This window comes from Choloepus didactylus, chromosome 27, assembly GCF_015220235.1.
Source record: "Choloepus didactylus isolate mChoDid1 chromosome 27, mChoDid1.pri, whole genome shotgun sequence".
Taxonomy (NCBI): domain Eukaryota; kingdom Metazoa; phylum Chordata; class Mammalia; order Pilosa; family Megalonychidae; genus Choloepus; species Choloepus didactylus.
In genome coordinates, this window is record NC_051333.1 from 19,880,054 (window position 1) to 19,890,354 (window position 10,301).

The following is a 10,301-nucleotide window of genomic DNA, read 5'->3' on the forward strand; positions in this document are numbered from 1 at the left end:
AACAATGACAATAATAAAACATTTAGTGCTATAAAACATGCACCTATTAATGCTGAAAAATGCTAGCTATTTTGATGATTGTTTTAATTACTGTCATAATCATGAAAGTGTTTAGCTTGGAGGCTAGAATTAATAGGGACTCAATAAGTGATAGCTAATAAAAAACAATAAAACTAACAATAGCTATTAAAAGCACTGCTAATACATAACATATTATACATATACATAATACATAACACATTGTATATTACAAATATATTATATATGAAATTATAAATTAATAAGCATTTAGTGCTGAGCACAGGGAAATGAGCTCAGTAAATAGCAGTACCGTTATAGGCCCATCAATAATAAAGAGGCCAGCACATCTGAAGTCCCTAATCAACCAGCCACGCCGGTTGAATTTGGGTTTCCAGGATTGGGGGTTTATCCGTGGCAAATTGCGGGGTTTCCCTGGCTCCTCTGGAGCCCCAAATAGCCCGGCCCCCCTCACAGAAACGGGGCGGGTTCCCGGCTCACCTGCTAGGAGCGGCCGCCGTGCATGCCGTGCACTGCTCCGCGCGCACGCACCTGGCCCTGGACTCCAGGTGCGCGTCTTTGCAGACTCAGCCCTCGGCGCAGGCGGGGTCCCTGGGCGGGTGCAGCGGGCGGGGGCGCAGAGGCGCGCGCGGCGGGCGTCAGGCGGAGCTGGTAGCGGCTGTGCTGCGCGCAGGTGGCGGCTGGCCGGGGCGGGGAGAGACGGCGCGCAGGTAAGGGGGCGTAGGCCGTGCGCGCCCACTGCCCCCGCTCTGCCTGAGCGCTTTGAATCCTGGCTCTGTCCTTGACCGGGGTAGCGTTGCTTAACCTCTCTGGCTCAGTCCCCCCAACTCTAAAATGGGGCTTTTTAGTCCCGTTTCATAGACTTCTTTTGAGGGTCAAGCACGGTAAAATAAAGTGGCTGGGAAAGCGCCTGGCACATCGTGAGTCCTGGATAAAGGTAGTATAGTTATTCCAGAAACAGGTAGCCTGCCTACTTCTCTCGGGAAGGCTTTCCAATGCCCCTCCCCTACTCCAAAGTCTTGGAGGGCTCTCTGCTGCCTGGGTGCCAGACACTCACGACCGGCTCTAACATCAGTGGAGGAGGTGCATAGTTTAAGGGGTGTTCTGACCCCCAGAATGGCCTTGTGTGGGCTTTGGGTGCTCTCTTGGTTGGGCAATGGAGTGGTCCCCACAGAGAACATGCCCTGTCCCTATTGCACACCTCATGTTAGAATCAGCTAGGAACCTCTTACACCCAAGCAATGGGGAGCCAGGGGAGGGGAGCAGGACGTTTTTGAAACAATCAGGAAGATATGAATATGCACTAGGGTATTCATGATATCCGGGAAATATTGTTCATTTTGTTTAATAAAATGAGTAAATCATGACTGTTAGGTATTTTTTAAGTCCTAATCTATTAGGGAATCAGACTGAAGTATTTATAGGTTACCCGAGGTCTCGGATTTGCTTTGAAGTACTTCCTCCACACAGCCAAAAAGTGAATAAAGTGGGGTGAATGAAACAAGATTGGCCACAGTTTGGCCATTGTTGAAGCTACCAAATTGCCACCGGGGCAATCATTATGCCATTCTTTCTGCTTTAATTTCTATTTGAAGGTTTCTATAATAAAGAATTAAGTTAAAGTAAGTAAGAAGCAAGAAAGAATGTATAAAACTATAACTGTTATAATAAAACTTCTTCCATCTTACCCCATCCCTGGAGAAAGAAAGTCTTGGCCTCAAGCCTAAACTCTGTCCCTTGGTAGCCGTGGGCAAGTGGCTTTCCCTTTACCAGACTCAGTTTCCCCAACTGTCAAATGGGGATAAACAATAACATTCTCTCACAGTGTTTTTCTCAGGAGGTGACAGCAAGAAGCAAATAAAGCCCTCAGCCCCATGCCTGGGACATCGTAGAGGCTCCGTAAGTATTAGCAATTGTTGGGATTATCATTGAGGCTACTCTGGGAATTAGAACAGTGGGCGTCTTGGATCAGGCTCTCTGAGAGAGGAAAACGACCTCCAGTTCACTTGACAGGGAGGCAGAGAACGGGCACAAGAAGCCACAGGGTCAGTCCCAGGGTGGTATTCAAAATATACAGCAACTACTGGGACGCGGGCGCCAAGCCGATCAGCAGGTCTCCAGCCGGAGCCTGGGAGGAGCGCCTGCAAGCCCCGCCCACCATTGCCTCACCAGCCCTCCCAGTCTTCTCCCCCTTTAGCTTCTGGATGTGGGGAGTGGCGGGGAGCACGCAGGTGGCTCAAGAGTACGAACCATTGGGGTCTGTTAACTGCCCGGCTCCCCCGTGACTCACCCCAGAAGGACCGGCTCCTCCAGGACCCGATGGTGACATTCGCGCCCTGGCAGGCGGCGGCACAGGTCTGCAGGGCCAAGCAGAGGATGCGCTCGCTGCCCCGGGCAAGACACACATCGCCGACACAGCTGGGTCGATCTCGCTGTGGCAGGAGGCGAAGGGGCCCGGGGGGGTCCTGCAGGAGCCGGCAGCGCCCCCTGGCCCACACAATCTGCCCCTGGTCCTCACACCCTGGACCGGCAGCCCCACACGCAGCCCCGCACGCCCTGCTCTCGGTCTCCGAGGTAGCGCACGCCTCAGCATCGTCACTGCGGTCGCGACTGAAGTTGCCACAGAGCCCGCAGGGGTGACCCTCGGAGGGGTGCGGCAGGGTGAGGGTGAGGCTGTAGGTGAGGTCCGTGCTGAGCCAGAGGCCGAAGTCGGCCTGCAGCACGGAGAAGAGGCCGCTCCAGGAAACAACAAGGCTGCCCGGGTTCAAGCTCACAGGAAGGGGACTGTCTCGCCATTCATCTAAGGGGCAGACAGGAGCAAAGGAAGGTTCCAGAAAGCAGGAACCATGGTTGTTTGGTTCAGGGTTGCTTGGCACATTGTAGCTGTTCAAATACATGTAAAAAAAATCTTTAATGAAGGAGCAGAGAGAAAATTATAACAGTCACCTGCTCTTGTTTCATCCTACTCAGCACTCATTCCTCCATTCTCCGACTTCCCTTGGGAAACCACCCTTCCCATCTCCATCCGGGTAGTTCACAGAAGCTAGCCCCACCCCTAACTTCCAGCACATGGCCCAAGTCCAGCCAATCAATTAGTCCCACAATAAGTGGGTCAGAGGTGGTCACGTGACTCAAGCTGGGCCAATAGGGGGCAGCCCTGAGACTTTTCAGAACGGGCTACTCTGAGTCCAGTAGCCTTTGCAGAGCCAGCTGTTGTCTTTGTCATCGCAGGGGTGGGGAGGATGAAAATGAAGCCACCATGCAATGGAGACAGCCTTCTGACGCATTATTTGAGCCCTTACATACAGCTCTGCTTGAAGCTGGGGACCTGTGGATTTTTTTTTTTTTTTTTTTGTAAACCAATAAATTCCCATTTATTTCTTAAGCTGGTTTGAGAGGTGTTTCTCTTCTTTGTAACTGAATGTGCTTTGATAAATATAGACAGTAAGGAGGCTATAATCAGAGAATAGAGGTAAAAATGTGGAAACCTTGGAGGGAAAATAAGCTTTTTGCTAGGGGTGATGATTTGGGTGAGAAGCTGGGATTCCTGGAAGCCACACGTCCCCAGTGCTGCATGCTTACCTGAGCCAGGCCTGGGCTGTCCCTCTGCAGGTGCACCTGGGTCCCATTAACCTGGATAGACACCTGCCAGATGAGCATGATGGGGCTGCTGGACCTGTTCTGCTTCCCAAGTGCCACCCTGAAGAAGGGCAAGGAGCTGGAGGAGCTACAGGATCCAGCAAAGACAGATACACAGGTGCCAGATAACTCAAGAGTCCTCCTGTCGAACGTGGTGATGTGCAAGTGCCCTGAGGCCTGGCAGGTGCCCGAAAATGCCCCTCAAGGTCCCGCACCTCTGTCCGGGCCTACAGGAGGAGGGGGAAGCAGCGCATGGTGTGGGCGGAGGCCTCGCAGTGGCAAGATTGCTCGCGGTGCTCCCGGACCCAGAAGGCTTCCCCAGCCAGGTGGTACCTGCCCCCCAGGGAGCAGCTAGGCTGGGCGGGGGGACACACAGTCTGTGCCGCTGATCACAAAGCCTGCGTCGCACTGGCACCCCTCCTGGGATGGCGTCGGGCAGCTGTCGGACAAAGCAGGCTTGGCACAGGAGGAGCTGCAGAGCTCGTAGTGGCTGCGGGGAGGATAGGCCGGCTCTGGAGGAACACAAATCAGTAATCCGAGGATGTCAGCTCACTTCCCCAAGATCAAATTCTGTCTCCTGCTATCTCCCCAGAGCCCAGTGTTGGGCAAACCTCGATGGATGTTTGTTGAAAGAACCAAATAAATATATTGAAACCCTCTTTGACTGAGCATCTACCAGGTGACACACCTAGGGACTGGGGACAAAGCAATGACCAAGACGGACATATCTGCCCTCAAGGAGTGAACTTCTGGAGCAGCGGTTGGCAAACTAAGCCCTGTGGGCCAAATCTGGCCCCCGACCTGTTTTCCTACAGGCCACAAGCAAAGAACAGGTTTCACATTTTTAAATGATAGGAAAAAAAAAATCAAAATTAGAGTAATATTTCATGATGTGAAAATTACATAAAATTCAAATTTCAGCATCCATAAATAAAGCTTTATTGTAACCCAGCCATGCTTGTTTGTTTATGTACATCAACATCTGCTTTTGAGGGACAACAGAATGCTGAATAGCTCTGGCAGAGACCCTGTGGCCTGGAAAGCCTAAAATATTTACTATCTGGCCTTTTACAGTAAAAGTTTGTGGACCCAATTCTAAGGGGGAAAATGAACTAATAAACAAATTTAAAAAAATTCAGATTGAGACATGGGGTGATGCAACAAGGAGTTGCCAAGGCCCGTGGACTCCTTTGGGCCCGGGGGCCAGGGAGACCTCTCCAGGGACCTGAATGAGGAAGGGACCAGCCATGTGTTGGCCTAAGGAAGAGCATTTAAGACAGAGGGAACAGTGAATGCAAAGGCCCTGTGGTGGGAAGGAGTTCAGTGTGCTCCAGGGACAGCGAAGAGGACTGTGGGGCTGGAGCCCAGGGCCTGTGGGAGGTGGGGGTGGGGGAAAGACAGTATATGAGGGTATCTTAGGAAGAGGTGTTAAGGTCAAAGTTCATTCCAAGCGCAAAAGGGAACCAGGGAGGGCCAGTTGCTGGTAACACCAAAGATACCAAGACAGCCCCCACCCCTGTCTTTGGGGATGTAGGGGGGTCCCACAAGCCGGGGGAAAGACAGAAATTGCAGAAGAGATTGCTGAGTGGGTGGGTGGGCGGGTAGGGGCTCTCCCCATCTCAGAGAGATGCCCTGGGGTGGGACAAGGGGTGTTTTTCAGCCCAAAGGCTATCATGGTTTGAGTGCTTAGCGTCCCAGCGTGGGGGGTGGCCCCTGTGTCCTTCCTGGGTTATTTTCCTGGGTTCCCCCCTCCTTGGAATGCTCCCCCAGCCCATGTGGCTCCCTCCTTTGCCCTCCTCAGTTTTTGCTCTACTGGCACAAGCCCGGACCCCAGGCCGTCCTGAGCCCTCTGTTCAATCCCCACCCCTGCCCCAGCTCTCCCTGTCCTCTGTCCACCTCGTCTTGCTGACGTTCTGTGTAATCTATGAATTTATTTGCACCTGTTCTGTCTTCTCCAATGGAATATTGTCTTCATGAGGGCTGGATTTTTTTGTTTTCTGTTTTTCATCTGTTTCGTCCATTGCTGGGTCTCCAGTGCCCAGGACAGTGCCAGACACGTCGGGGCCATTCAGTTAACACATGTCATTGCTACTGAGAGGCAAGTAATGGCTCCAGGGCTTGTCTCTGGCCTTGGGAGGAAGGGGTGGGCCTGGCACCCAAACCCTAGCCCACCCACCACCAATCCCTTCTCTCGGCCTTTGGAACAAGCAGTGAGCTGCTTCCTGGGGGTAAAGAGAGGATTCACGTGAGGGGCATGGCCTTGCTTTGTGTTCTGAGAAGGGCAGGGGACAGGTGGATGGAGGCGAGTCACTGGCCTTGGAGCCCTGGGAGCTAGGGGGTCCCAAACCCTGAGTCTAAAGTCCTCACTGCTGGCCTGGTAGTCTCCACGCTTCCCCTCACTCTCCGGCTGCACTGCTGGAGCCTTCTGGGTTTCCTTCAACTGCCTGTCCCTGGGCTTCTGAACGGGCCCACAGGGAGGGTCCAGGCGCAGTCTGCAAAGGGACCTGCTGGCTCTGAGAGCTGCCCTCAGTCTTGGGGCCTGCATACCTGGCGCTCAGGTGGACTGCACAGCCCAGCCACTGTAAGCCACAGGGCCCTGCCTCCTGCCAGCTCACCTGGAACTTCCCAGAGGGGTCAGGGCCTCGGGCCCACACCAGCCCCTAGTGATGGTGACTGCAGCTCCCAGCACCTTGAGTTCCAGATGCCCGTCCTGGGTCCACAGTTTGAGGCCTGTGTCCATGTCCAGGCGAGTGGCTGGGCCCCGAGTGTGGACAGCAAGCCCAGCCTCAGGGATGGAGGGGACAGAGGGAGCACAGGCCCATTCACCTGTGGGGACAAGATACCACACCAGGGTCAGGGGACCTCAACTCAGGTTCACTTCTCGGGGGGCTCCCAGTGGGAGGCATTTAGGGTATAAATGCATTTGTCAGGAAGAAAGAAAAGGTGAGGACCAGTCCCAGATAAAACTTGAGAGGGAAAGAGGGAAGCATATGGAGGTATTTACAGCAGAAAACCTGGGTGAGCTACCCAAGGGGGTAGGTGAAGTTGGAGAAGACAAGAGGGTGAGCCCTGGGCCCTCCAGCGTTTAGAGGGGGCTGGTGAGGAGGCACAGCTGGAGAGCTGGGGGAATCCACCTGTCCTGGTAACCAGGAAAGAAAGTTTTACAAAGGAGGGAGGGGTAAGTTGCATCAAAAGTCAGTGACGGTCAGGTAGGATGTGGTCTCAGGACTGGCCACCGGGTTTAGCAATGTGGGGGCCTTGTCAGGGGTGATTTTGGTGGCAGGAAGTTGAAGGGGGACTGAAGTCTGACTAGAGAGGACCCAAAGGAGAATGAGAAGAGAGGAACTGGAGGCAGCAAGCATAGACAACAAGTCTATACTTGTTATACGTGCTGTAAAGGGTATCTCAGAAATGGGCAACAGACATTGGTGTAAGGGGGAAAGCACAGCCTATTGCAGTGTGGGTGAGGAGGCTCCAGTAGAAAGGAGTCTGGGTGGTGTAGACACAGCAGTGATGTGCAAACTTCAGGGGCATCAGAATTCCCTGCTGTCCTTGTTAAAGCAGAGACTCGTTGAACTGCAACTCAGTAGCCTTGATTCTTGAAGATGATTATATAACTATATAGTTTACATGGTGTGACCGTGATTGTGAAAACCTTGTGGCTCCCCCTCCCTTTATCCAGTGTATGGACAGGTGAGTAGAAAAATGGAGACAAAAAGGAAATGAAGAACAGAGAGGGATGGGATGTTTTGGGTCTTCTTTTTTACTTTAATTTTTATTCTTTTTTTGTGTGTTAATGAAAATGTTCAAAAATTAATTGTGGTGATGAATGCACAACCATATAGTGGTACTGTGAACAATTGATTACACACTTTGGATGATTGTATGGTATGTGAATACATCTCAATAAAATTAAATTAAAAAAAAAAACACAGACTGCAGGTCCTACCCTAGAGTTTTGGTGGGGGCCTACAAATTTGCATTTCCAACAAGTCCTGAGGTGCTGCTTCTGCTGCTGGTCCAGGGGCCACCCTTTGAAAACCACTGATGTTTGCTGGGTAAGATCCCGGAATGAACCCAGGGTACCTTCACCGGGAGCACAGCCATCCTCCATCACAGCAGACTGGGAGGCAGAGGGGCCTGGGCGCAGGTGCAGACGTGAGGAGCGGGGAGGGCACAATGGTGGGAGCTCACGGGGGCCTCCCGCCAAGGTCTCCCAGTGCAATAGGGAGTGGGGTCATCGGCAGACAGTGAGTTTGGGGGAGGAGGTGTGAACTGGTCATCACGGAGAGGGGGTGAGTGAAGGGAGCAGGGGATGGTGGTGGGGTGGCCCTTTACGTTTATGTCACGGTATGCAGCTGCCCTGGGCGTGTGGGTGGGCATAAGTGGACAGGTGGGCTTCCTGAGTTAGAGGGAGGGAGGAGCAACGGAGATGAGGGCATAGGCTGGGAGGGATGGCAGAGGAAGCCTGAGGTTCCAGGAGGTAAGGGATGGGGAGAGTGCACAAGGTCAGTAGAGTGACAGCCATTGGGTCGACCAGTTGCCAGAATCAGGAAACCTGAGGGTGGAAGGTGGGAGGGGAGGAAGAGGAGGAGGGGGTGAAACCGAGGCTCCTGACAGGCAAGGATGGGTCTGTGGTAGGGCCAGGAGGGTGATGGAGTCAGGGAGACCCAAGGAGGCTCCATCTCACCTGTCAGCCTCAGGTGAGTCCGCCGGTGGTTTGCCATCTGCCCACCATTTGTCCAGCTGTCCATCTGTCTCCTTGCCTTCAGTCTCACCACTTCTGTTCCTCCCCAAATCATTCTCTTTCTGTTCTCCCAACATCCTGATGCTCTCTCTGTCCGTCTGCCCAACCGTCCTATCTTTTTGTCCATCTGTCTGATTGTGTCCATTTGTCAACCTCTCAGTGTTTGGTGGCCTATCTGCTTGTCCATCTGCCTGCCTGTCCTTCTTTCTGCCTGCCTGTCTGTCTGCCAGACCATCTGCCTGTCCATTTGATTATCTGCCTGCCAGTCTCTTGACAGTTGCTGTGACTGCCCACACATCCGATTGTCCCTTCCAGTCCAGGGTGCCCCTGTTGGCCGTCCACCCTGCTCCTGCCCTCACCAGCACGTACGTGCCCTGTGAGGTCTTCAGGTCTCATCACCATGTCCTGGCCATGCACCACCAGCCGCACGAGGGGCCCTGGCGTCGGGGCTCCCCTGCTCAGCTCCACCTCCACGTGGACGCCGGGGAGCAGGGCCGGGGTGAAGCAGCAAGGCTGGAGCCGCAGCTGCCGTCCCGAGAGCGTGTGCAGGTGGCCCAGGGGGCCCAGGCGGCAAAAGAGGCCGCGAGGGGCCCGGCAGCGTGTGAGGGGCTGTGCCAGCGCACACCGCTGAGCCACCTGGCAGCCCCCCGGCCAGCACTGCACCCGGCCGTCTGCCTGCACCGGCACCGGTGGCTGCAGGTGCTGCTTTTCCGGGAAGAGGCACCGAGGGGCAGGAACTGGGCTGCGGAGAGAGTGGGGCTGGGGTGGGGGTGGCTGGGGCTGGTGGGGCGGGCAGAGGGCCTGCACTCTGGGTCCCGAGGGAGGAGGGGCCTGGGGGTCCTTACTCCAGAGTCTGAGGCTGGAACAGGCTGTGGGCAGCAGGGGTCCCCATCCCCTCACCTTTGTAGGCACAGCCATTGGGGACCGTGAAGGCGTCTGTGCAGAAGACCCAGCACTCCGGGACACCCACGTTGCTAGAGCCCTGCACCATCCCTGGCTCTAGGACCCCTGACATCTTGCTCATGGCCCACCTGGGGTGCGATGTGGGACAGGGTCAGCCAGGCCATCTCCCCGTCCCTCCCCGGGGATCCCGGGAAGTCTGTGCTGCTTCCCTCCCCTGCACCCCACCTGGGCCATGATGCCCCCCAGGCCATTGTGGGGGCTCCCGCCGCTTGCCACGCCCGTGGTCCACTGGATGTTGGCATAGAGCAACATGCCCAGGGGGCGCCGGTGCCCATGGCCAGCACCGCCCGGAAGGTGTTCACTGGGCACGAGGGGGCGGCGGGACCCTCATGGCTGACGGCCCCCACCTGCCTCCTCCTCGGCTCTCCCGCTGCCCTGGGCCCCGGGCCACGTCCCCCGCGGTTGGTCGTCTGTCAGCTGTCAGCCTCTCTCGCTTGACCTGTCTCTCTCTTCCTGTGTCTCTTAGTCTGTCTCCCCTGACCCCCAAACCTCTCTCTAGGTTTTTCTCTATTGTGGCTTTACTACTGTCTGCTTTTCTTTTTCTTTCTCTGTCTCTCCATCAGATTCATTGACATTTTCATTCTCTCTTTCTCTCTCTCTCTCCCTGTCTTTTTTTCTCTCTCTCTTGCTTGCATCTCCCTGTCTTTCCTTCTGTCTCACCATCTGTGTCTTTTCCTTTCTGCCTCTCACCCATTTTCTCTGTCTCACTGTCTCTGCTTCTCTTCTGTCTCTGAGTGTCTCCTTCTCCCTGTCTCCCACCTCCCATTTTACTTCTCTCTCTTTCCCTCTGTCTCGCCCTCTGTCCCTTTTTCTCTCTCCCGGTGTCTCCCACTCGCCTGGGAATCAGAGCCCCTCTTCCCCAGGGCCAGGCCGGAGAGCCTCTCCCGGGACTGGGCCCTTCTCCCCAGCCCCT

General features: G+C 54.7%; 1 protein-coding gene across 1 annotated transcript; it reads right to left on the reverse strand.

Annotated features, from left to right (window-relative positions):
• Positions 1-321: 321 nt before the first annotated feature.
• LOC119521197 (IgGFc-binding protein-like) lies at positions 322-2,936 on the reverse strand. Its single transcript, XM_037819236.1, has 2 exons — positions 2,330-2,936; positions 322-719 (listed from the first exon to the last, which is right to left on the reverse strand). Exons 1-2 carry the CDS (start codon positions 2,934-2,936, stop codon positions 523-525), a joined length of 804 nt encoding a protein of 267 aa, XP_037675164.1. The 3' UTR covers positions 322-522.
• Positions 2,937-10,301: the final 7,365 nt, after the last annotated feature.

Coding starts and splice junctions, on each gene's coding strand:
- LOC119521197 (XM_037819236.1), bottom strand. CDS start 2,936: ATGTATTTGAACAGCTACAATGTGCCAAGCAACCCTGAACCAAACAAC. Junction 720..2,329: donor GAGGAGCCGGTCCTTCTGGG/GTGAGTCACGGG, acceptor CGCCCCGGCCAG/CCGCCACCTGCGCGCAGCAC.